At 45.9% G+C, this 27,301-nt stretch overlaps 2 protein-coding genes across 3 annotated transcripts in view; one reads left to right on the top strand and one right to left on the bottom strand.

Moving 5' to 3' along the window:
* The window catches only part of arl15b (ADP-ribosylation factor-like 15b), a 79,346-nt gene extending 55,261 nt beyond the window's left edge, over nucleotides 1-24,085 (top strand). For both annotated transcript variants that reach the window (XM_041898983.1, XM_041898982.1), the window contains one exon: nucleotides 22,731-24,085. In XM_041898983.1, coding sequence (XP_041754917.1) covers nucleotides 22,731-22,883 — 153 coding nt within the window. In that variant the 3' untranslated portion in view covers nucleotides 22,884-24,085. The remainder of the gene's footprint in view (nucleotides 1-22,730) is intronic.
* Nucleotides 24,086-26,090: 2,005 nt separating this feature from the next.
* On the bottom strand, nucleotides 26,091-27,002 carry LOC121583552 (keratin-associated protein 5-4-like). Its single transcript, XM_041899674.1, has one exon. It carries the CDS (start codon nucleotides 27,000-27,002, stop codon nucleotides 26,091-26,093), a length of 912 nt encoding a protein of 303 aa, XP_041755608.1.
* Nucleotides 27,003-27,301: the final 299 nt, after the last annotated feature.

The following is a 27,301-nucleotide window of genomic DNA, read 5'->3' as shown; positions in this document are numbered from 1 at the left end:
TTCTTCCAATATCTTCAATATGCACCTCGGAATTGGATAAGGACGCGTGCAGCTGCGTCCCCGATGTGTCGGTCTTCAGTTGTAGCCTGTGAGAAAGACCCAATCACGTGATGGAGAGCCATGTGAGTGAGAGGTGCTTCGGATCACGCAGCACTCAGGGAGAAGGGAAGTATAATTATTATATTTAGCCGAAGGGCACAACGGCCACTGGCCGCAAAAGCCATGGATTTTTTTAGGGTGCATTACGGCCACAAAGGGGATGCCGCTGGGAAATTCGAGGCATTATCAAGTGCTTGTCAAATTGTGAATGAGAGACTGATGAAGTGTGTACAGTCTGCATAAGAAACAAAGCAGAGCTCATACCTTTTCAAGCGACTTTTTTCAAATCATCATTAGTCTCATTATGCAGCCTTACAATGTATTAAAAATCTAAACATATATAGCCCAACATTTGTACAACTAAAGTTACATTCAAAACTCTAAATTAAGCATATAGGAGTACCTATTTATTTGTTAACATTTACGTTTACATTTACGTCATTTAGCAGACGCTCTTATCCAGAGTGACTTACAAATTGGTGCATTCACCTTATAGCCAGTTGGATAACCACTTTTTTTTTTGGGGGGTGGGGGTAGAAGGATTACTTTATCCTATCCCAGGTATTCCTTAAGGAGGTGGGGTTTCAAGTGTCTCCGGAAGGTGGTGAGTGACTCCGCTGTCCTGGCGTCGTGAGGGAGCTTGTTCCACCATTGGGGTGCCAGAGCAGCGAACAGTTTTGACTGGGCTGAGCGGGAACTGTGCTTCCGCAGAGGTAGGGGGGCCAGCAGGCCAGAGGTGGATGAACGCAATGCCCTTGTTTGGGTGTAGGGACTGATCAGAGCCTGAAGGTACGGAGGTGCCGTTCCCCTCACAGCTCCGTAGGCAAGCACCATGGTCTTGTAGCAGATGCGAGCTTCAACTGGAAGCCAGTGGAGTATGCGGAGGAGCGGGGTGACGTGAGAGAACTTGGGAAGGTTGAACACCAGACAGGCTGCGGCATTCTGGATGAGTTGTAGGGGTTTAATGGCACAGGCAGGGAGCCCAGCCAACAGCGAGTTGCAGTAATCCAGACGGGAGATGACAAGTGCCTGGATTAGGACCTGTGCCGCTTCCTGTGTAAGGCAGGGTCGTACTCTCCGAATGTTGTAGAGCATGAACCTACAGGATCGGGTCACCGCCTTGATGTTAGCGGAGAACTACAGGGTGTTGTCCAGGGTCACGCCAAGGCTCTTCGCACTCTGGGAGGAGGACACAACGGAGTTGTCAACCGTGATGGCGAGATCATGGAACGGGCAGTCCTTCCCCGGGAGGAAGAGCAGCTCCGTCTTGCCAAGGTTCAGCTTTAGGTGGTGATCCGTCATCCACACTGATATGTCTGCCAGACATGCAGAGATGCGATTCGCCACCTGGTTATCAGAAGGGGGAAAGGAGAAGATTAGTTGTGTGTCGTCTGCGTAGCAATGATAGGAGAGGCCATGTGAGGATATGACAGAGCCAAGTGACTTGGTGTATAGCGAGAATAGGAGAGGGCCTAGAACTTAGAACTGAGCCCTAGGGGACACCAGTGGTGAGAGCACGTGGTGCGGAGACAGCTTCTCGCCACGCCACTTGGTAGGAGCGACCGGTCAGGTAGGACGCAATCCAAGAGTGAGCCACGCCGGAGATGCCCAGCTCGGAGAGGGTGGAGAGGAGGATCTGATGGTTCACAGTAATAAAGGCAGCAGACAGGTCTAGAAGGACAAGAGCAGAGGAGAGAGAGTTAGCTTTAGCAGTGCAGAGAGCCTCCGTGACACAGAGAAGAGCAGTCTCAGTTGAATGACCAGTCTTGAAACCTGACTGGTTTGGATCAAGAAGGTCATTCTGAGAGAGATAGCAAGAGAGTTGGCTAAAGACGGCACGCTCAAGAGTTTTGGAGAGAAATGAAAGAAGGGATACTGGTCTGTAGTTGTTGACATCGGAGGGATCAAGTGTTGGTTTTTTGAGAAGGGGTGCAACTCTCGCTCTCTTGAAGACGGAAGGGACATAGCCAGCGGTCAAGGATGAGTTGATGAACGAGGTGAGGTAAGGGAGAAGGTCACCGGAGATGGTCTGGAGAAGAGAGGAGGGGATAGGGTCAAGCGGGTTGTTGGGCGGCCGGCCGTCACAAGTCGCAAGATTTTATCTGGAGAGAGAGGGGAGAAAGAAGTCAAAGCATAGGGTAGGGCAGTGTGAGCAGGACCAGCAGTGTCATTTGACTTAACAAACGAGGATTGGATGTCGTCAACCTTCTTTTCAAAATGGTTGACAGTCATCCACAGAGAGGGAGGAGGGGGGGAGGGGGAGGAGGATTCAGCAGTGAGGAGAAGGTGGCAAAGAGTTTCCTAGGGTTAGAGGCAGATGCTTGGAATTTAGAGTGGTAGAAAGTGGCTTTAGCAGCAGAAACATATGAAGAGAGGAGGGAGTGAAAAGATGCCAGGTCCGCAGGGAGTCTAGTTTTCCTCTATTTCCGCTCGGCTGCCCGGAGCCCTGTTCTGTGAGCTCGCAATGAGTCATCAAGCCACGGAGCTGGAGGGGAGGACCGAGCCGGCCGGGAGGATAGGGGACATAGAGTCAAAGGATGCAGAAAGGGAGGAGAGGAGGGTTGAGGAGGCAGAATCAGGAGATTGGAGGGAGAAGGATTGAGCAGAGGGAAGAGATGATAGGATGGAAGAGGAGAGAGTAGCGGGAGAGAGAGAGCGAAGGTTGCGACGGCGCATTACCATCTGAGTAGGGGCAGAGTGAGTAGTGTTGGAGGAGAGCGAGAGAGAAAAGGTTACAAAGTAGTGGTCGGAGACATGGAGGGGAGTTGCAGTGAGATTAGTAGAAGAACAGCATCTAGTAAAGATGAGGTCAAGCGTATTGCCTGCCTTGTAAGTAGGAGGGGACGGTGAGAGGGTGAGGTCAAAAGAGGAGAGGAGTGGAAAGAAGGAGGCAGAGAGAAATGAGTCAAAGGTAGACGTAGGGAGGTTGAAGTCCCCCAGAACTGTGAGGGGTGAGCCATCCTCAGGAAAGGAACTTATCAAGGCGTCAAGCTCATTGATGAAATCTCCAAGGGAACCTGGAGGGCGATAAATGACAAGGATGTTAAGCTTAAATGGGCTAGTGACTGTGACAGCATGGAATTCAAATGAGGAGATAGACAGATGGGTCAGGGGAAAAATAGAGTATGTCCACTTGGGAGAGATGAGGATTCCTGTGCCACCACCCCGCTTACCAGATGCTCTCGGGGTATGCGAGAACACATGGTCAGACGAGGAGAGAGCAGTAGGAGTAGCAGTGTTTTCAGTGGTAATCCATGTTTCCGTCAGCGCCAAGAAGTCGAGGGACTGGAGGGTAGCATAGGCTGAGATGAACTCTGCCTTGTTGGCAGCAGAACGGCAGTTCCAGAGGCTGCCTGAGACCTGGAACTCCACGTGGGTGGTGCGTGCAGGGACCACCAGGTTAGAGAGGCAGCAGCCACACGGTGTGAGGCGTTTGTATAGCCTGTGCGGAGAGGAGAGAACAGGGATAGACAGAGGCATAGTTGACAGGCTACAGAAAATGGCTACAATAATGCAAAGGAGATCGGAATGAAATGAACTAAACATCTGGGAAAGGAGAGAGCGGGGCCTCCCTCACCACAACACCCAAATATAACTCTCCCAACTTCCACCTCAGAAACTATAATTGTTGTAAACTACAGCGGTTCAATGTTTTCTAGGAATAGACTAACTTAGTTTATTCAGCTAGCTAACTTGGTACAGTATTCTTCCGTGAAAATCGTCCAGGGTACCTAGTCATAAGACGCCACAGCCAGCTAGCATGCCGGACTCCAACAACACGGTTTAGCACCAATACTCGGCCACAACAAACCACCAGTGTGTCAACACACCAAGCAGATCATTCGTGTCCGTGTCTAACGTTGTGGGTTAGTCCCGACAGCTTGAGCGAGTCCGTCGTCAACTTATTCAGACAGTTAGTTAGCTAGAATAGTTAGCATACTAGCTAGCCATTGCTTTCAGACAAAGAAGAAACCCCTCCTTTCACGGCACGAACACACAGAGAGAGCCAAGCTAACGTTAACTAGTCACCCATGTCCCGAATTCCCTTGAACGACTCTGGCTACCAATATGTAAAAACAAAACACAAATGTAAGTTATAACTTACCCCTAGCAGCTACTGTTAGCTAGCCAAGTGCAAAGCTAGCCACTGAATTGACTCAGCCAGTTCGCGTCTGTTCGCTAGGTCGTTCCAGCTATTGTAACCGCTCAACACAGAATAGCCACATGTGCGAACTCCCGCAAATCGTTTAGAGAAAATATTATTTCAATTATTTTTAGCTTTGTTCAATTGTATTCTTCATACTATAAAATAATATAAAATAATGCCACGGAATTCTAAGCAAATCTTGTCTGCTAAATGAACTAGTGTAGCCCACAGCCATATGGCATAGCCAGATCAGGACCTAAAATAAGGACAACTCAGAGTATGCTATTCTGTTCTTCTGAAATAGACTACATTTTCTTCCAATCATGTTTCTTTACACCTGTCTAAAATAAATAATGGATTTATTGTGAAGGTGTAGGCTATATTACATGGATTTATTAGTTTTTTTTAAATGTAGATGTTCGAAAGGTCTGCATCAGTGGCTTGTAGGCTATGTGTGGAAGCCAGGAGATGCTAAATGTGTTTATGTTAATTAACGGTAAATTACCGTGAGACCGGCAGTTATTTGCTTCACAATCACCAGCTGACGAAATTGCGTGACCTCTACAGCCCTAGCCAGGCCTCCCACAGAATGAGTTTTTCCCCACAAAAGGCTTTATTACAGACATAAATACTCCTCAGCACAAGGTGCACCTGTGTAATGATCATGCTGTTTAATCAGCTTCTTGATATGCCACACCTGTCAGGTGGATGGATTATCTTGGCAAAGGAGAAATGCTCACTAACAGGGATGTAAAAAAATATATTTGCGCAAAATGTTAGCGAAATAAGCTTTTAGTGCGTATGGAAAATGTATTGCATTTTTTATTCCAGCTCATGAAACACGAGACCAACACTTTTTACATGTTGCCTTTATACTTTTGTTCAGTGTGTGTGTGTGTACATATATTTACTCACTCACTGATACTCTCAATACAAAACCAACACACATCCACATACACTACATATACTAACACATACACACACACTTTTATAGTCATTATATGCTGCTGCTACTCTGTTCTTTATTCTTATTAATATCTATCCTGATGCCTAGTCACTTTACCCTGCCTTCATGTACATATTTACCTAAAATACCTCGTACCCCTGCACATTGATCTGGTACTGGTACTCCCTGCATATACAGTGGGGAGAACAAGTATTTGATACACTGCCGATTTTGCAGGTTTTCCTACTTACAAAGCATGTAGAGGTCTGTAATTTTTATCATAGGTACACTTCAACTGTGAGAGACGGAATCTAAAACAAAAATCCAGAAAATCACATTGTATGATTTTTAAGTAATTAATTTGCATTTTATTGCATGACATAAGTATTTGATACATCAGAAAAGCAGAACTTAATATTTGGTACAGAAACCTGTTTGCAATTACAGAGATCTTACGTTTCCTGTAGGTCTTGACCAGGTTTGCACACACTGCAGCAGGGATTTTGGCCCACTCCTCCATACAGACCTTCTCCAGATCCTTCAGGTTTCGGGGCTGTCGCTGGGCAATACGGACTTTCAGCTCCCTCCATAGATTTTCTATTGGGTTCAGGTCTGGAGACTGGCTAGGCCACTCCAGGACCTTGAGATGCTTCTTACGGAGCCACTCCTTAGTTGACCTGGCTGTGTGTGTCGGGTCATTGTCATGCTGGAAGACCCAGCCACGACCCATCTTCAATGCTGTTACTGAGGGAAGGAGGTTGTTGGCCAAGATCTTGCGAAACATGGCCCCATCCATCCTCCCCTCAATACGGTGCAGTCGTCCTGTCCCCTTTGCAGAAAAGCATCCCCAAATAATTATGTTTCCACCTCCATGCTTCACGGTTGGGATGGTGTTCTTGGGGTTGTACTCATCCTTCTTCTTCCTCCAAACACGGCGAGTGGAGTTTAGACCAAAAAGCTATATTTTTGTCTCATCAGACCACATGACCTTCTCCCATTCCTCCTCTGGATCATCCAGATGGTCATTGGCAAACTTCAGACAGGCCTGGTCATGCGCTGGCTTGAGCAGGGGGACCTTGTGTGCGCTGCAGGATTTTAAACCATGACGGCGTAGTGTGTTACTAATGGTTTTCTTTGAGACTGTGGTCCCAGCTCTCTTCAGGTCATTGACCAGGTCCTGCTGTGTAGTTCTGGGCTGATCCCTCACCTTCCTCATGATCATTGATGCCCCACGAGGTGAGATCTTGCATGGAGCCCCAGACCGAGGGTGATTGACCGTCATCTTGAACTTCTTCCATTTTCTAATAATTGCGCCAACAGTTGTTGCCTTCTCACCAAGCTGCTTGCCTATTGTCCTGTAGCCCTTCCCAGCCTTGTGCAGGTCTACAATTTTATCCCTGATGTCCTTACACAGCTCTCTGGTCTTGGCCATTGTGGAGAGGTTGGAGTCTGTTTGATTGAGTGTGAGGACAGCTGTCTTTTATACAGGTAACAAGTTCAAACAGGTGCAGTTAATACAGGTAATGAGTGGAGAACAGGAGGGCTTCTTAAAGAAAAACTAACAGGTCTGTGAGAGCTGGAATTCTTACTGGTTGGTAGGTGATCAAAGTACTTATGTCATGCAATAAAATGCAAATGAATTACTTAAAAATCATACAATGTGATTTTCTGGATTTTTGTTTTAGATTCCGTCTCTCTCAGTTGAAGTGTACCTATGATAAAAATTACAGACCTCTACAAGCTTTGTAAGTAGGAAAACCTGCAAAATCGGCAGTGTATCAAATACTTGTTCTCCCCACTGTATTCTTGTGTATTTTATTCCTCTTGTGTTACAATTTTTCTTTGTATTACTTTTTTTTTTACTCCGCAACGTTGGAAAGGGCTCATAAGCAAGCATTACACGGTAAAGTCTACACCCGTTACATGTGACAAATACAATTTGATTTGACCTGTCAAATCTTTTCCAATCAGTGCAAATGACGATAAGGAGACAAGAAGAGGAATACACTGTAGACTATTGAGATGGAGCCCAGGTCTAAGAGGACTGACGGGAAGGCCTAAGCTAAGGGATGGAGACTGGAAAGAAATGAGGAGAGCCACTGTAATTTTAATACCATACAGACAATTGAACACAGAAAATCTGTGCTGTGTTTACAGTGTGCAACACCATGAAGATGTGTAGGGAAGGGATGACACACAAATGGGAAGTTAATGTAAATCATTCACTGTGATACAGTTCATTGTACAGTATATTCAAGAATGATGAGTTTTGCAGTGTGAGTTTCACAATGGCCACAGATGCATCTATATTGCAGATAAAGGAGGTACGGTATCACAGCTAACAGAGCCACTTGGAGAACCACTTTCTTGTGAATGTTTGGGTGAAGGACACAACAAAAGCACGTTTTTTTTAGGAGGATCAACAAAGAAATCTATAATATTTTTAATATGGAAAAGTTGTGTGTGATTGAGTCTGTTTGAGAGTGTTGGTGACTGAGGGCAGCTGGTTTTACCATCAACTAAAATATAGCACTTTGAAACTGAGCAAATTCACATGAAAAAGCTTTAAGGGAATGGCATACATTAGTAACTCAGTTGAATCCTTCCATGACTCAAAACTCAAGCCTTTTAATGAAAAATGTCACAGCGTTCTCTCATACTTTGTTGGAATTTTCATTTGATATTACGACAGATAAGAAACAAATATGATATGCCACAACATTTGTTCCAGTCTGCACCACGGGTGGTAGGCGTAGGTAGGTATTTGACTCAGAAGGAAAATAATTTGGGTCTGGAATCAACCTGCTCTTGTTTCCTCCTGAATCTCAAGTGGAATGTTCTGGATTCTGGATTCCAGTGGGCCAACAACACTGTGGAGGGAGGCAGACAGGGGTTCAAATACTATTTGAAATCGTTCAGATACTTTGAGTGTTTTCTTTAGCCTGCTTGGAGTCACCGGTAGGCGGGTTTGGCGTTTTTGGGACTTTTCTATTACAGCAGGCAAGCTCAATCGAGCACAGCAAAAGTATTTAAAATTATGTTTAATAGTGCTTGAACTCCGGTCTAGAGGGAGGGCCCAGCCAGAGCCTGTGGAGTCTGTTGGAATCTGTGTTTGTGTCCTTGTTTGTCCCTGTGTTCAGCAACTCCGACAGACAGCACGCCCTCCGCTCTCCACTCCGACCACAACGGGCCCGTTTGTTTTGTGCAGAGGGATGGGAATTCACTCAGGCGACGTTGGCATCGACGCCTAATATGGGTGCCAAGGCCGGTGTCTGATCAGCAGGAGGAACACCAAACCCCACACACCAAACCACAGCAACAACCCACGTCCTCCCTCCCTCCTCTGTCTGTCAGTATCCCCCCTCATCCTTCTCCTATGACACTTCCTACTGTCGGGAAGAACCACCATGGATGGTAATGCCGCAGGAAGCACACACAGGAACAGTGACACCCCTTTCTCTGCCTGAAGCACAAGACAACAAGGCAAGGCAACATGTCTTGGCAGTCCCTCGTAGCTCTAGGTAAAACGTATGCTGATGTTTTGTGGTAAGAAAGAGTATCACCTTAGCCGCCTCCTCAACGTACTGCTGTGTGTGGGTGTGTACTGTGTGTGTCTGTCTGTGTGCATGCATTCCCCCCATGCACATCATGAGCACACATGCACAGTTGGTGAGTAAACCTCTGTGCTCTTATCCTCATTATAAAACAAAGGCTTTTGCTCTTTGATTATTGATGTGCGGTGCCCTTAAGCCTCCACTCTCTCCATAACTAACCCCCGTGGCAGCTGAAACTCTACCCAGCCCAGGCTTGACTATCTGGGGTAATTTACTCCCCCCGTCTCCCGTCTCCCCCTGTCTGGGGAGGCTGCCCTCCCTCTGTGCAGTAATGGGGGTCAATGCCTTTCCTTTAAAATAATCTGCTGGGGTCTCACCCCTCCTCCCCCATCTCCCTTCCTCCTGTCCCTGATCTGGCTGGCTGGTAATTTAGAATAATAATAGAATTACCTCGGCTTGAGAGACTAGACAGAGCATCCCTACCCAGCATCTGCACCTAATAGAGTTATGACTGACTGATAGAGACGGATGCCTAGGAAACCCACAACACATGGGGCCGCTAGTAGAGGAAGACCTCGTCCAGATAATAATCTATCTAGGGACCTTCTGGTGTGTTCTCTGTCCCTAGGCGCTCGTACCTGGAAGTGTAGCATAACAGAGATACTCGTATTCCCTTTGAACGTAAAACTGTTGCAGGTGAGTGATTACTTGTAAAGATAGAGCATGATCCGATCAACGTAGGTGTAAAGGCACTGCCCAAAGTGAATAGTACCCATACTTGAGATGTAAAGAGAGAGAGAGAGAAAGAAAGTGGAGAGAGAGGAAGAAAAGAGCGAGAGCGTTCAGGCTCGATCATTTAGACAATTATTTTTTGGGGAGGCTGGACATTTTCTTTCCTCTTATTGAAAGATGTGTTTGAGAGGCGGCAGACAAAGGCCATGTTGTGTGTCTCACAGACAGACAGAGGCAGGACTGTGACAGTGGCATGTCCTGGGGTGTGTTACGTTCTGTCTGCCCTGAGAGAGGGAAAGAGAGAGAGTGAGAGAGAGAGAGAGAGAGAGAGAGAGAGGGGGGAGAAGAAGAGGGAAAAAGAGAGGTTAAGGGAGAGGATTCCAGACACCATTGTGTGGCGCTCCCATTCTGGGAGAAAGGTCGCCGCGCCTGTTGGTCACACAGAGAGGGGCTGTCTGGACTGGCCAGGTCCACGCACGCACACACACACTGTGGTGGCGTTGGCCAGGTCTGCTGAACCCACTGGCTCCTTTTGTTGCTGTCCCCAACGCCACCTGTGTCACATCTACCTTGGCATTGTAGCAGCTAGTACTGTCTAGACTGCTGCTGTCCCACGGGCTGGACGTGTGTGTGTGTGAGACATATGCCTTTACAGACATATACACACACATTACGTATAGGTCTTCACTATATTTACAGTATGCATTCATGCATACAGTACCCGTCAGAAGTTTAGACATACCTACTCATTCAAGGGTTTTTCTTAATTTTTTACTATTTTTTGCATTGTAGAATAATAGTGAAGACATCTATGAAATAACACATATGGAAGCATGTTGTAACCAAAAAAGTGTTAAACATATTTGAGATTCTTCAAAGTAGCCATCCTTTGCCTTGATGACAGCTTTGCACACTCTTGGCATTCTCTCCACCAGCTTCACCTCGAATGCTTTTCCAACAGTCTTGAAGGATTTCCCATATATACTGAGCACTTGTTAGCTGCTTTTCCTTCACTCTGCGGTCCAACTCATCCCAAACCATCTCAATTGGGTTGAGGTCAGGTGATTGTGGAGGCCAGGTCATCTGATGCAGCACTCCATCACTCTCCTTCTTGGTCAATTAGCCCCTACACAGCCTGGAGGTGTGTTGGGTCATTGTCCTGTTGAAAACCAAATGATAGTCTCACAAAGCGCTAACCAGATGGGATGGCGTATCGCTGCAGAATGCTGTGGTAGCCATGCTGAATTCTAAATAAATCACAGACAGTGTCACCAGCAAAGCACCCCCACACAATCACACCTCCTCCTCCATGCTTCACGGTGGGAACCCCACATACGGAGATCATCCGTTCACCTACTCTGCGGCGATTGGAACCAACAATCTCAAATTTGGACTCATCAGACCAAAAGACAGATTTCCATCGGTCTAATGTCCATTGCTCGTGTTTTTTTGGCCCAAGCAAGTCTCTTCTTCTTATTGGTGTCCTTTAGTAGTGGTTTATTTGCAGCAATTCGACCATGAAGGCCTGATTCACACAGTCTCCTCTGAACAGTTGATGTTGAGATGTGTCTGTTACTTGAACTCATTTATTTGGGCTGCAATTTCTGAGGCAGGTAACTTTAATGAACTTATCCTTTGCAGCAGAGGTAACTCTGGTTCTTCCTTTCCTGTGGCGGTCCTCATGAGAGCCAGTTTCATCATAGCGCTTGATGGTTTTTGCGACTGCACTTGAAGAAACTTTCAAAGTTCTCAATGTTCTGAATTGACTGACCTTCATGTCTTAAAGTAATGATGGACTGTCATTTCTCTTTGCTTATTTGAGCTGTTCTTGTCATAATATGGACTTGATCTTTTACCAAATAGGGCTATCTTCTGTATACCACCCTTACCTTGTCACAACACAACTGATTGGCTCAAACGCATTAAGAAGGAAAGAAATTCCACAAATTAACTTTTAACAAGGCACACCTGTTAATTGAAATGCATTTCAGGTGACTACCTCATGAGCTGGTTGACAGCATGCCAAGAGTGTGCAAAGCTGTCATCAAGGCAAAGGCTGGCTACTTTGAAGAATCTCAAATATAAAATATATTTTGATTTGTTTGACACTTTCTTTTTGGTTACTACATGATTCCATATGTGTTATTTCGTAGTTTTGATTTCTTCACTATTATTCTACAATGTAGAAAATAGTAAAAATAAAGAAAAACCCTTGAATGAGTAGGTGTGTCTAAACATTTGACTGGTACTGTATATGTGGATACATGGCTGATTTGTATACATCTCGTCATCATGTCTCCGAGAATTATACAGGCATTCAAACCAACATCATGCATAATATTTCCTCCCACCAGGCTTAATGTACGCCTACGTATTGCATACAGCCACTCAAACCAACAGCATCCTGCATACCCACATTAGGCTAAGTGTAAACTTCACCTATTGCAGACAGACAGTCCAGTTCAACATTCTTTACCCACGATGCTCGAGTAACAGGAACAACACGGGCCCTCTGTCCCTCGACCCTGTCTTCACCGGCCAGACAGCCCCAGATCCAGACAGCCTGCTGACATCTATCTCACTACGCCGTGTGTGTGTGTGTGTGTGTGTGTGTGTGTGTGCGCGCCTGTCTGGCCAGATCCCATTTGGCCAGAGCATGCAGACTAATCACATTAACTACTAGCTAGACTTCTTTTCATGGCAGTAGAGTAGACAACTTTCACCAATAGGTATTTTTAACCAATTAGATTTCCAGGTCTGAGTGGGAAGTCTGGTTTTGTGACTGGGTGCACGGCATTGTGTGTGTGTGTGTGTGTGTGCATGGATGGATGAATGGAACATGTACATTTATTCATGTGTGTGTGTGTGCCTGCGCATATGACGTGTGCATGTAGCTTATATCGATTTAGTAATTTATTAGGATCCCCATTAGCTAATGCTAAAGCTGCAGCTACTCTTCCTGGGATCCACATAAAACATGACATAATACATAACATTAATAGACAAGTACATCACAAGGATAGAACTACATGCGTTTATAATTGAGGTCTGTAGTAGCTCCTGTGTTCCCAGGGGCCTCTCTGTCTGATGGCCAACCCTGGAGGGAGTGTGTTGCTGTAGCATGTATTAGATGGGAGCCTCAACCTCCTCTGCTCCAAGATGTGTGTCTAACTGTACTAGATTGTGTCCCAAATGGCTCTGGTCAAAAGCATTTCATTATATAGGGAATAGGATACCGTTTGGTACACAACCCTAGACTGTGGCCCCCGACCGATGGAGGCTACTGCCACACCCCAATGTGTTTCAGTTGTTCTGGCCCTCTGGCGCTGAAGCCTCTGAGGGACCAGCCAGCCGGACCCAGTCTATTACACTGTGTGTGAGTTATGGACTACCTACTCCAGCCCCAGCCATCCACTCCACTCAGCAGCCAGAACTCACACACCAGCCTTACATAATGGAGTGGCGTCACTAGTCATGACGTTAGTTTGAGAAAAAAAATGTATGCACTCACTAACTGTAAAGTCGCTCTGGATAAGAGCGTCTGCTAAATGACTAAAATGTAAAATGTTAATGTAAATGAATGATGGCACCAGATGGGGCCTTTTATCTCAGGTGGGCTTTATGTTGGCCACTGTTACTCACGGGGCTCACGGGCTATCACAGCCTCTCAACCCCACTCACACATAACATCTCACTTTAGACTCAGACTGCATTCCAAATGGCACACTATGTAGCACACTACTTTTGACCAGGGCCCATAGGGGACCATGTAGTGCACTATATAGGGAATAGGGTGACATTTGGGACAGACCCTCAATCTGCCATTTTGAAAGAGACTGAGACTGAAGGAATGAGAGAGGAAAAGAGTAAAGTGCTCCTCGGACGTTTCCTGTTATGCAAACTGTTCATCTACAGTATTTACATTAGATTTGACATGGTTCATAAGTCATGTATAAAAGCAGCGTTATATCTAGGCATGTGTAGGTACTAGTACATAGTACCTACGTACGTAGGCGACCTAGGTTAATTCATCCAGGCCTTGTTCCCAGTGCTCTGTGAAAACTGTTATGCAAAATGTATGTATATGTCATTTGATTTAAATGGTGCATAAGTAATGTATAAGAAGCTCAATGTACATACAGAACAAGTTACACACAGGCCTTGTTCGCATATTAGTGTGCTTCTCTGCTGTTTTAAAATGTGAATCAGGTCTTGGCTCAGCGTTGGTTACTGAGCTACCTCATGGAGAATGTTTTACCGCTGAGGAATCCCCAATGCTTGGCCCTCTACTGCTCCAACATGAAATATTATTCCCTCCACTGCTGTGGGGAAATAGCAGGGACGATCCCAAGGCTTGTTTGTGGAGGTTACAGGTCTTACAGGAGGTTTGGTTTGGAACGGTCCGGATTTTCACATATTTTAAACAAAACTGGAGCTACCTCGGTCTGAAATATGAGAGGTACGTCAGACCATCAGAATTGAATCTCACTTTTCAGATCGAGCTGTGTTGTTGGAGGGCTGAAGTTCTTTTTCTGAGATGTTTTCATACAGTATTACGGATTTAAATGATTTTCCTGGTTATATTTCCCCTAATCAGTGAGATATTGAGTCAAATATTGCATGTTACTGTGGCTGTCATCAGCCTCCACTTAATATGAACGGTCCTGGAAAGGTCTCCCATGACTATGAAAGTTATGTAGAATGTAAGCCATTAAAAAGGTTTACCTCTATCAATTGTGTGTGTGAGTGCGTAAATCCCCTTCAGGTTGATTGGTAGATTTCAGAGTATCTTGGTGTTAAAGTATTGGGTCACCTGTCAATCAATGGGTTGTTTTCTTTGTGAAGCCTTGTGTATATTTCTCAATTTATGGATGAATAGATGGATGGACAGAGGGGGGTAAGGGAGGAAGGGAAGGAGGGAGACCTGTGAGGGCTGGAGTCTGGGGCCCTCTCCTTTCCACTGATACTGCTGAAGACATGGCATGTTGCCAGCTCCCCAGCCCAGCTCCCCAGTCCAGCTCCAGCCTCAGGACCAGATGTTTGCTGTCAGCCCGTTCAGGCGGCTCGTAGTCGTAGCCCCCTGTAAAATTGAGTTACTGTAAATCTACCAGGGGTGTTTTGCTGCCTCCTCCACATCCCCTCAAGGCCTGTTGGGAAACAGGTCTCTTGTTTAGAGGGAGGCCCCTGTTTCTACTCAAGGGGTTATACAGGAGTCACTCAGCAGCACCCTATGGTACCAATACACAGACTCTGTCAAAGTGTTTAAGAGGTCAAATCCTTGATTCCTCCAGTCCTTGATTCCTCAATTCCTCACCTCCCTCTCAAGACGCATTGGAGGAAAGGCTTAAACAGATCTATAGCCTCCACTCTAAGCATTATAGTTAAACAGGAAGTCAGTCAGTCAGCACCCTGTTTCATACCTATACCTATACCCATATAAAACCTACAGTACTCTCTGAGCAGAACAGGAAGTGACTGGTTCTACTAGCTACTTCAGGGTCATGTTTAGTAGGGCACAATTATAATAGCGCCGGAGGAGATGGCTCCCATTTTACAGCCCCATAACCAATTGTGCTATTATGTGTGTTTTTTCGCGTTATTTGTAATTTATTCTGTACATAATGTTTCTGCCACCATCTCTTATGACCAAAAATAGCTTCTGGAGATCAGGACAGCGATTACTCACCTCGGATTGGACAAAGTTTTTTGTTTCAATGAGTCGGACGCAAAGGATATTCTACAGACACCTGACAAGGCCCAAATCCCTGTCATTCACATGAGAAAGAGACAGAGATATCGTGGACGTAGGTCGGGGTGCCTTGTAAGGATCCGACGGCGAGCGAGTAATCTGCCTCTACCATCAGTCCTATTAGCCAACGTACAATCATTGGAAAACAAAATAGACGACCTACAATCACGGATATCCTACCAACAGGACATTAAAAACTGTAATATCTTATGTTTCACCGAGTCGTGGCTGAACGACGAAATGGATAACGTACAGCTGGCGGGATATACGTTACATCGGCAGGATAGAACGGCTGACTCCGGTACGACAAGGGGTGGCGGTCTGTGTATATTTCCTGAGTGGCGCAGTGGTCTAAGGCACTGCATCGCAGTGCTAACTGTGCCACTAGAGATCCTGGTTCGAATCCAGGCTCTGTCGCAGCCGGCCGCGACCGGGAGACTCATGGGCGGCGCACAATTGGCCCAGCGTCGTCCAGGGTAGGGGAGGGAATGGCCGGCAGGGATGTAGCTCAGTTGATAGAGCATGGCGTTTGCAATGCCAGGGTTGTGGGTTCAATTCCCACGGGGGGCCAGTATAAAAAAAGATGTATTCACTAACTGTAAGTCGCTCTGGATAAGAGCGTCTGCTAAATGACTAAAATGTAAATGTAAATTTGTAAACAACAGCTGGTGCACGAAATCTAATATTAAGGAAGTCTTCGAGATTTTGCTCACCTGAGGTAGAGTATCTCATGATAAGCTGTAGACCACACTATTTACCAAGAGATCTATATTTTTCGTAGCTGTCTATTTACCACCACAAACCGATGCTGGCACTAAGACATTTAGCATTTTAGTCATTTAGCAGACGCTCTTATCCAGAGCGACTTACAGTTAGTGAATGCATACATTTTTCATACTGGCCCGCCATGGGAATCGAACCCACAACCCTGGCGTTGCAAGCGCCATGCTCTACCAACTGAGCTACACGGGGCCAGACTGCACTCAATGAGCCGTATAAGGCCATAAGCAAACAGGAAAACGCTCATCCAGAGGCAGCGCTCCTAGTGGCCGGGGACTTTAATGCAGGGAAACTTAAATCCGTTCTACCGCATTTCTACCAGCATGTTAAATGTGCAACCAGAGGGGAAAAGAACTCTGGACCACCTTTACTTCACACACAGAGACACGTACAAAGCTCTCCCTTGCCTTCCATTTGCCAAATCTGACCATAATTCTATCCTCCTGCTTATAAGCAAAAACTAAAGCAGGAAGCACCAGTGACTTGGTTAATAAAGAAGTGGTCAGATGACGCAGATGCTAAGTTACAGGACTGTTTTGTTAGCACAGACTGGAATATGTTCCGGGATTCTTCTGATGGCATTGAGGAGTACACCACATCAGTATCAGTCACTGGTTCATCAATAAGTGCATCGATGACGTCGTCCCCACAGTGACCGTACATACCCCAACCAGAAGCCATGGATTACAGGCAACATCCACACTGAGCTAAAGGGTAGCTTTCAATGAGCGGGACTCTAACCCTGACGCTTATAAGAAATCCCGCTATGCCCTCTGACGAACCATCAAACAGGCAAAGAGTCAATACAGGACTAAGATTGAATCGTACTACACCGGCTCCGACGCTCGTCGGATGTGGCAGGGCGTGCAAACTATTACAGACTACAAAGGGAAGCACAGCCGCGAGCTGCCCAGTGACACAAGCCTACCAGACGAGCTAAATCACTTCTATGCTCGCTTCGAGGCAAGCAACACTGAAGCATGCATGAGAGCATCAGCTGTTCCGGATTACTATGTGATCACGCTCTCCGTAGCCGATGTAAGTAAGACTTTTAAGCAGGTCAACATTCACAAGGCCGCAGGGCTAGACGGATTACCAGGACACGTACTCCGAGCATGCGCTGACCAACTGGCAAGTGTCTTCACTGACATTTTCAACATGTCGCTGACTGAGTCTGTAATACCAACATGTTTCAAGCAGACCACCATAGTCCCTGTGCCCAAGAACACTAAGGTAACCTGCCTAAATGACTACCGACCCGTAGCACTCACGTCTGTAGCCATGAAGGCTGGTCATGGCTCACATCAACACCATTATCCCAGAAACCCTAGACCCACTCCAATTTGCATACCGCCCCAACAGATCCACAGATGATGCAATCTCTATTGCACTCCACACTGCCCTTTCCCACCTGGACAAGAGGAACACCTACATGAGAATGCTATTCATTGACTACAGCTCAGTGTTCAACACCATAGTGCCCTCAAAGCTCATCACTAAGCTAAGGACCCTGAGACTAAACACCTCCCTCTGCAACTGGATCTTGGACTTCCTGACGGTCCGCCCCCAGATGGCAAGGGTATGTAACAACACATCTGCCACGCTGATCCTCAACACGGGGGCCCCTCAGGGGTGCGTGCTCAGTCCCCTCCTGTACTCCCTGTTCACCCATGACTGCATTGCCAGGCACGACTCCAACACTATCATTAAGTTAGACAGCTGCAACATCGAGAGCATCCTGACTAGTTGCATCACTGCCTGGTATGGCAACTGCTCGGCCTCCGACCGCAAGGCACTACAGAGGGTAGTGCGTACGGCCCAGTACATCACTGGGGCCAAGCATCCTGCCATCCAGGACCTCTATATCAGGCGGTGTCAGAGGAAGGCCCTAAAAATTGTCAAATACTCCAGCCACCCTAGTCATAGACTTCTCTCTGCTACCGCACGGCAAGCGGTACCGGAGCGCCAAGTCTAGGTACAAAAGTTTTCTTAACAGCTTCTACCCCCAAGCCATAAGACTCCTGAAGAGCTAATCATGGCTCCCCAGACTATTTGCATTGTCCCCCCTCTCCACCCCACCCCACCCCCTCTTTTACGCTGCTGCTACTCTCTGTTTATTATCTATGCATAGTCACTAACTCTACCCACATGTAATTACCTCGACTAACCTGTGCCCCCGCACATTGCCTCTGTACCGGTACCCCCTGTATATAGCCTCCCTACTGTTATTTTATTTTACTACTGCTCTTTAATTCTTTTTTATTTAAATTTTTCACTCATCTATTTTTTACTTCTTAAAACTGCATTGTTGGTTAAGGGCTTGTATGTAATCATTTGACTGTAAAGCCTACACCTGTTGTATTCGGCGCATGTGGCAAATAACATTTGATTTGATTTGACAAGGAAAAAGAAAACAAGCGTTTCTTATGGAACAGCTTTAGGTAATACCTTCCTGTTTCAAAACATTTTGTATACTGGACATGACCCTGTTGTCTTCCAGATGCAGGTCTGGATTTGAGCAGTTGTGAACTGTCACCACGGGAGGAACAATCATGTTTTGGAAGAGTTTAGTTTCTCTTTCCTCAAATTAACTCTTACCCCTTTGATCATTATGTTTAAAGCACATGGCCCTTCCTTTGGCTAACACTGTCTTACTGTGGATTCAGCTCCCAGCCTCACACCGTTTTTAATCAGACTTGATCTTGATCCGATTTTTGATCTTGACAGCCCTGAAAAATGATGCTTTGAGCAGGTTGGTCTGGAGCTGTATGACATATAGGTCACACCACCACGGTCCGTAGAGTCAAACCTTCAACCATAGAAATAGAGTGAATAGAACAGGAGTCCCCATTCAAGTCAATGATGGCATAATAGTGGACTGGCAGACATTGCGAGTATTCCCATTGGAGCAAAGCAGGAAGTAAAAGCAGGAAGTGTACCCATCAATCTGTGCTGTGATTTGTTGAATCAACTCAACTGACATGACAAAAAATACATTCCATTGCATGAGCCACATCAGTTAGCAAAATGTTAATGAACATTCTACAGTACCATTGTAATCCAGCATCAGTTGCTGGAACATTCTACATTACCATGGAAATTATTGCGTCACAATTCGAGGCAGCCATTGTGAGTGTACCAATGAGTTTACCAGTCAAATTACCAGGGTTAGAGGTTCCAAGCCCGTTCTAATCATTCTATTTCTATGCCTTCAACCCTTTATCTGCTGCTCACACTGAATGACCCTCCCACATCTACTTCATCTTATTAGCCTCGCAACCTCTACTTGTCGTGTGTTAGCTAGCTCAGCCTACATGTAAGTCAGGCTAAGCGAAGCTACCAGCTTGCCCATCATCATGACCCTGTTGAGACGTCCATCAGAGAGAAACTCATGTACCTGACAGGTAACTTCGTCCCCAGGCTAATTGAGCACATCAATTGTCTGGTGCACAAGAATACCTGATAGGTAATCCCAGTCTGGGAAGGGAAACCCTCTGATTTTACTGATTTGTCCCACCAACGTCTCTCCCCCAGCTTGTTAGCAAAGTCTTGCGTTAGCTAGCTCAGCCTACATGTAGGCTAAATTGGGCCAAGTGAGGCTACCAGCTTGCCCATCATGACCCTGTTGAGATGTCCAGCAGAGATAGACTAGGAATGGAAATGTTTCTGCTGTGTCAGCCTCTTCCACAAGACAGTGGATTGTTGTACTGTATCAGTCTAGCCAGGCTAGCCACGAACCTCTAACCTCTCCTTCTTCATAGACTTGTTGCTTTCTCCATGTTGAATTTCATCAACATTCATCCCACTGTTACACACCACACACACACACACAGAGTACACACACAAAAAGGAAAACAATAGACAAAAGCTGCGGTGCCTTCCAAGCCTGTTCCTGCTATCTCTCTCTCTCTCTCTCTCTCTCTCTCTCTCTCTGCCTCTCTCTCTCTCTCTGCCTCTCTCTCTCTCTGCCTCTCTCTCTCTCTCTGCCTCTCGCTCTCTCTCTCTCTCTCTCTCTCTCTCTCTCTCTCTCTCTCTCTCTCTCTCTCTCTCTGCCTCTCTCTCTCTCTCTCTCTCTCTCTCTCTCTCTCTCTCTCTCTCTCTCTCTGCCTCTCTCTCTCTCTCTGCCTCTCTCTCTCTCTCGCCTCTCTCTCTCTCTCTCTCTCTCTCTCTCTCTCTCTCTCTCTCTCTCTCTCTCTCTCTCTCTCTCTCTCTCTCTCTCTCTCTGCCTCTCTCTCTCTCTCTCTGCCTCTCTCTGCCTCTCTCTCTCTGCCTCTCTCTCTCTCTCTCTCTGCCTCTCCCTCTCTCTGCCTCTCTCTCTCTGCCTCTCTCTCTCTGCCTCTCTCTCTCTCTCTGCCTCTCTCGCTCTCTCTCTCTCTCGCTCTCTCTGCCTCTCTCTCTCTGCCTCTCTCTCTCTCTCTGCCTCTCTCTCTCTCTCTCTGCCTCTCTCTCTCTGCCTCTCTCTCTCTCTCTGCCTCTCTCTCTGCCTCTCTCTCGCTCTGCCTCTCTCTCTCTCTCTCTCTCTCTCTATGCCTCTCTCTCTATGCCTCTCTCTCTCTGCCTCTCTCTCTCTGCCTCTCTCTCTCTGCCTCTCTCTCTCTCTGCCTCTCTCTCTATGCCTCTCTCTCTCTATGCCTCTCTCTCTCTCTGCCTCTCTCTCTCTCTCTCTGCCTCTCTCTCTCTCTCTCTCTGCCTCTCTCTCTCTCTCTCTCTGCCTCTCTCTCTCTCTATGCCCCTCTCTCTGCCTCTCTCTCTATGCCTCTCTCTCTGCCTCTCTCTCTCTCTCTGCCTCTCTCTCTCTGCCTCTCTCTCTCTTTGCCTCTCTCTCTCTCTCTCTTGGAGGAGGGAGGATTGTGTAATTTCATAGCAGCGAGCGATGAAGTCCCAGACAGGGAAATCTTAATCAGCATTCTTGGCATGCTATGGGAGCTTTGGCTCAAAGGATGTTTTGTTTGATTATTTATTTATTCTCTTTCTTTCTGCTCTGAAAGAAAAAGGCAAGGGCAGCTCCAGCTTTTTACAGCCTGTCAGTGCAGATTCTAGTCTCTCTTGTTCCTGTCGGTTTGGCCATCAGTGCGGTGTGGTGTCCTAGGGTATCCTATGATATCCTCCCTAGTCCTATTCTCTAAATGGGTTTGAACATGATATCTCCCCCCTCCTCAGTCTGCACAGAGAAGAGGAAGTTGTCCCCACTGACTGGCACTGACAGACACACAGGCACACACAGCCAAACACTGGACTCTCCTCTTTAAACACAGATGGACAGAATCTGTTGGAAAAGTTAACTGTTAAGACTCTGTTTACTCAAATTGGTTTGTTTTATTTATTTGACCTCATTTCCTATTCCATTTATCCAAGTGCTGAGTCATGTTCTTTAGTGCACACCGTAGCAAAACATTTTGCCATGAAAAAACGAAAACAAGCATTTAGTACCTCCTCGTTTCACTCCATTTCTAAGTGTTTTCTTGCCCTACATACCACGACCCTGCTATAGCATCCACTATCCAGACCAGTAGTATTCCGAATGTGAAAGATTACTCCTCTGAGTCCTGACCTGACACTCGGGGGGCTTTGCCAGGTATTTATTCTTGGCCTGTGTGGGGTCAAAGGTCAAGGTTCTCCAGACACCACTCTGCTCTCTCAGATCATTATTACCCGGAGAGGGCAACAAGTAGCATTCTGTCACCACGCTGTCTGATGGCCAGGAGACCAGCATGGCCTTACATCACCCTGGTAGTAAACCCTCACTGAAACTGTCTGATGCCCTACTTATGGCTCTAGAAATAGAACTAGTAGAATGGAAAAGCCCCTCATTCTATTTATATGGTTATGGCCTGGCTGGCTTCGCCTCATCCCCCCCGGTAGGAAACCACCACAGAGACTGACCGCTATGGCCTTAGGCCTGCTGGCCCATATATAAGTTGTCCTGTGTGGCTCCCATATATTACTGGGATGCCTGGTACCAAGTAGTAAATCTTCACAGAAACTGTCTGCTATGATGGCTTGACCACCTATCAATGTGAGTCAGTGTTTGCAGAAGTTGGAGGTTTTTATAGTGAGAGAATTGTGGCAGTGTTTTTGTCTTTTTCAACATTTTGATATAGCTGGACACTGTTCTTGTTTTCAAAATTGTGTGTACTAAAGCTCAACTGGGAGTTCGTAGAAATCACAAGGGTAACCTTTCTCCCATTTGATTCAGGATTGACTGGTATTGTTGTGCTCTCATGCAGACTTCCAACATGGGACCTGCTTCCATGGTTGGACGTAGTTGTATTGCTTCATTTCTTTAGACACTCTTTGTACAACTTTGGCCTAGTTTGTGGTCTCCACTTGGCTCTTGTTAGATGGAATGCAAGTGTTGGCAGATATTGGTGTAATTACATAGGAATGAAAACTATTTAGACAAAATCAGTTATCTTATACTATGCCGTACACCCACGCATCAAGAAGGAAATACCAAATGAGATAACGTTACAGATATGTATTCACTGTTGTGTTTTTCAAAGTGTCCAAACTGCTGAGCTCTCAATCTCTCTCTCTCGCTCTCAATCTCTCTCTCTCTCTCTCTCGCTCGCTCTCTCTCTGTTGGTTTCTCCCCCCCCCCTCTCTCTCTGTTGGTTTCTGTCTCTCCCCCTATCTCTCTCTCACTCTGTCTTGTTGATATGTTACTTGAAATGATGGTGTTAAAACTCTGTCTCTCTCCTTCTCTGTCTGTTTCTCTGTTAGATAAAGAAGTATTTTGAGCTGGAGCCCCTGGCCCGAGGGAAGAGCTGGATTCTAGAGGGCAGCTCAGTGGACAACATAGATGCCATGAAGCAGAGCTTCACTCAGCTTATTGAGCTGCTGGAGGACAAGGACCAAGACACAGGCAGGATATGAGCCGGAACGTGCACATCTACTAGGAACTACTAATCCCACAGGAACTACAGACTCCACATGATGTGCACATCTACTAGGAACTACTAATTCCACAGGAACTACAGACTCCACATGACCTGCACATCTACAGGGAACTATAAATCCCATAGGACCTGCTGAGTACATGAACTACAATCCCCATAGGTCCTGCACAACTACTGGTTACTACAAAACCAACAGGTCCCACAAGACCTGCTGAGCTACAGAGACTACAAATCCCACAGATCTCACAGGACGTGCTGAGCCACAAGAACTACAAACCCCACAGGTCCTGTTAAACCATAAGAACTTTAAACCCCACATGGGTCTACAGTCGGACCCCACAGGAGCTACATCATAGCTACAAAGGCCATGGAATGGCAAACCACAATGGTGCAACCTGATCCCAGAGGAGTAATAGAACATGCCACCGAGAATCTATGGGCCTCCAGGGTTTTCATGGTAAGAGGAGGAAAAGACTACTACAGCTTTCAAGCTGTAGAGACCTAGTGGACTCCCTGAAAAAGGACATTTCAAGCTGTAGAGACCTAGTGGAATCCCTGAAAAATTACATTTCAAGCTGTAGAGACCTAGTGGACTCCCTGAAAAATGACATTTCAAGCTGTAGAGACCTAGTGGACTCCCTGAAAAATGACATTTCAAGCTGTAGAGACCTAGTGGACTCCCTGAAAAATGACATTTCAAGCTGTAGAGACCTAGTGGACTCCCTGAAAAATTACATTTCAAGCTGTAGAGACCTAGTGGACTCCCTGAAAAATTACATTTCATGTTGGAAATGCATTGCCTCCACTCAAAATAAATATCCCTATTTTTAAGACATACAGAACATCAGTTTGCCACTATCTGTAATGTGTTATTATAATTATTGTTATTCACTCATAATTATTATTGTCCATTCAATAACTGATAGTTGCACATTGCTACTGGACTGTCTGTAGTATGTGAACACGTTTGCGTGGCATTTAGAATAACTGGAATTTCAATCAAACTTTATTTATATAGCACATTTCTTACAAAGAATGCATTTCAAAGTGCTTAACAAATAAAATAACTAAAGGTGAGAGATAAAAACACTATGTTTTCTATACAAATATACACTGAGTACACAAAACATTAGAAACACCTGCTCTTTCCATGACATAGACTGACCAAGTGAATCTAGGTGAAAGCTATGATCCCTTATTGATGTCACCTGTTAAATCCACTTCAATCAGTGTAGATGAAGGAGAGGAGACAGGTTAAAGAATTATTTTAAAGCCTTGAGAAAATTGAGACATGGATTGTGTATGTGTGCCATTCAGAGGTGAATGGGCAAGACAAAATATTTAAGTGCCTTTGAACTGGGTATGGTAGTAGGTGCCAGGCGCACCGATTTGTGTCAAGAACTGCAACGCTGCTGGGTTTTTCACACTCAACAGTTTCCTGTGTGTATCAAGAATGATCCACCACCCAAAGGACATCCAGACAACTTGACACAACTGTAGGAAGCATAGGACAGCATCCCTGTGGAACGCTTTCAACACCTTGTAGAGTCCATGCACCAACGAATTGAGGCTGTTCTGAGGGCAAAAGGGGGTGTTCCCAATATTTTGTACACTCAGTGTATCATGCTGAATAGTGATTTGTCCCACAACACTTTTGTCTGTAACAAATGTTTTTACTTCAAGGCCTTAATGTGTTTTAAAGCCAAACTTTTTATAAGTGTCTTCACAAACAAGTGTTGGTTAGATTTTCGCTCAACTCCACAACATCAATTTGTAGGACGCAGATAGAGGTTTGAATTGAAAGCTTTCTCTCACTGTTTTCACTGAAATACATATTGTGTAGAATTAACTTTAATGTTATGTTTAAGTATTTGAGTAGTTGTGTGTTTCGTGTACAGTGATGATGTTGGCACTTTTGAATGTAAGAAACACTCCTGTACCTGAGCATGTCAGTCAGTGTGAACACCTAATGTTGTCAATCAACTGAGACTGCTGTCCCCTTCTGATGATGTCATATGTTTGGTTGCCCCGCCCCCCTGACCCTTTGAGATGACCCACCTGGTTTCTGTGGTTACCAGACTGTCCATGTGCCACAGGTGTATCTCAGAGTACTAGATCTGGGATATGTTTAGTCTTTTTAGAGAGAAGTATACCAATACCTGAACATATTGTTGTATTTACAGTAATGTATCTATCAAATGTTTATACCCTGATAGCCAAACACTTCAAGCTGCCTTTTTTCTAATTCATTTATATCTATATCAAGATCAATTTGTACATTTGTTACAGATGGGTTTGTTATAATCTGCAAGGGCAGGCACATCTCTGTGTTTATACTGGAAGAAGAAATTGACATTTAGCAGTTTGCTTTAGTGGCTTCGAGTCTATTCTGAAGGTCTACTGTGTATATACGTAATTTATGCATAATTCCACTTGGCTAATGGACAATAAAGGCAAAAAAATGACATTTGTGTTCACTCCATCAATTCTTTCATTGTGTCAGGTTGCTAGGATACCTTAAATGACCTTATCAAGAATCAGAGCCATATAAAGAGATATGGCCCTGTCAAGAACTATCTAATACTGTATTTCAGACCCTCTTTTGAATGATGTACTGTACTATGGCTGCATTTTCCCAGATAAAAAAAGTAAAGATCGTAAGAAAGATCTTCAAATTTCAAAGATGAGTAGTCTAATTTCATCAATTATATTTTGTCACCAGATAATTTGTTGTTGTGTCTTTCTTTGAGCCCTGAAACGTAAAGGAAAATGTGGTGGTTACTGCTTATGGCTATCCATTGATGTTGATGATGACGTATCACTGTAAAATGGAGCACCCCAATTCACCCCAGACCTCGAGGAATTTGACATTTACACTACGTTAACATGGAACTTAAACATGAATCATTCTTCTAGAGTTATTAATAGGATGTTTTTCATATTATTCTCTCGATCAGATTTAGTTTGACATTTGAAAAAGCCTGATTTGTTATTATTCTGTTGCATTTATTTCTTCCCCTGGACTAGACTGAGCCTCTCGTGAGTAGGAACAAGGAATCCCTCTCCTTGCAGCCTGCTACACTGAGGCCACAAACCCTCTCCCTGCAACCTGCTACACTGAGGCCACAAACCCTCTCCTTGCAGCCTGCTACACTGAGGCCACAAACCCTCTCCTTGCAGCCTGCTACACTGAGGCCACAATCTCCCTCTCCTTGCAGCCTGCTACACTGAGGCCACAAACCCTCTCCCTGCAACCTGCTACACTGAGGCCACAAACCTTCTCCCTGCAGCCTGCTACACTGAGGCCACAAACCTCCTTGCAGCCTGCTACACTGAGGCCACAAACCCTCTCCTTGCAGCCTGCTACACGGAGGCCACAAACCCTCTCCATGCAGCCTGCTACACTGAGGCCACAAACCCTCTCCCTGCAACCTGCTACACTGAGGCCACAAACCCTCTCCCTGCAACCTGCTACACTGAGGCCACAATCCCTCTCCTTGCAACCTGCTACACTGAGGCCACAAACCTTCTCCTTGCAGCCTGCTACACTGAGGCCACAAACCTTCTCCCTGCAGCCTGCTACACTGAGGCCACAAACCCTCTCCATGCAGCCTGCTACACTGTGGCCACACACCCTCTCCATGCAGCCTGCTACACTGAGGCCACAAACCCTCTCCCTGCAACCTGCTACACTGAGGCCACAAACCCTCTCCCTGCAACCTGCTACACTGAGGCCACAAACCCTCTCCATGCAGCCTGCTACACTGAGGCCACAATCCCTCTCCTTGCAGCCTGCTACACTGAGGCCACAAACCCTCTCCCTGCAGCCTGCTACACTGAGGCCACAAACCTTCTCCCTGCAACCTGCTACACTGTGTCCACAAACCCTCTCCCTGCAACCTGCTACACTGAGGCCACAATCCCCCTCCTTGCAGCCTGCTACACTGAGGCCACAAACCCTCTCCCTGCAACCTGCTACACTGAGGCCACAAACCCTCTCCTTGCAGCCTGCTACACTGAGGCCACAAATCTCCTTGCAGCCTGCTACACTGAGGCCACAAACCCTCTCCCTGCAGCCTGCTACACTTAGAGCCATAAGCAAGAGGAACTGCTCATTGTATTTCCCTAAGTGGTGGTGACTCATTCAGTACAGTTTACGGTCAGGGCTTACCCCAAGTCTGTGTGCGTGCATGCGTGTGTGTTGTGTACAGTGATGAGTCATACAGTAGTACAGTATACAGTCAGGGCTTACCCCAAACAAACATCTCTTAATTGTCCTGGCATTCAGACCAAAGAACATAAAAAGATAGAGACAACATATCCAAATAAGGACTTCCTGACAGAAAACTACCCAGTGACGTCAACATGGTATTCACTAGGCACGAAACTGAAGAA

The sequence above is a fragment of the Coregonus clupeaformis genome, chromosome 15, assembly GCF_020615455.1.
Source record: "Coregonus clupeaformis isolate EN_2021a chromosome 15, ASM2061545v1, whole genome shotgun sequence".
In the NCBI taxonomy this organism is placed as follows: Eukaryota; Metazoa; Chordata; class Actinopteri; order Salmoniformes; family Salmonidae; genus Coregonus; species Coregonus clupeaformis.
The sequence above is the reverse complement of the archived record's forward strand: the minus strand, read 5'-3'. Positions and strand labels throughout refer to the sequence as shown.

Bases quoted from the DNA above. Each gene is read 5' to 3' on its own strand.
- LOC121583552 (XM_041899674.1), bottom strand. From the start codon at position 27,002: ATGGCTCTAAGTGTAGCAGGCTGCAGGGAGAGGGTTTGTGGCCTCAGT.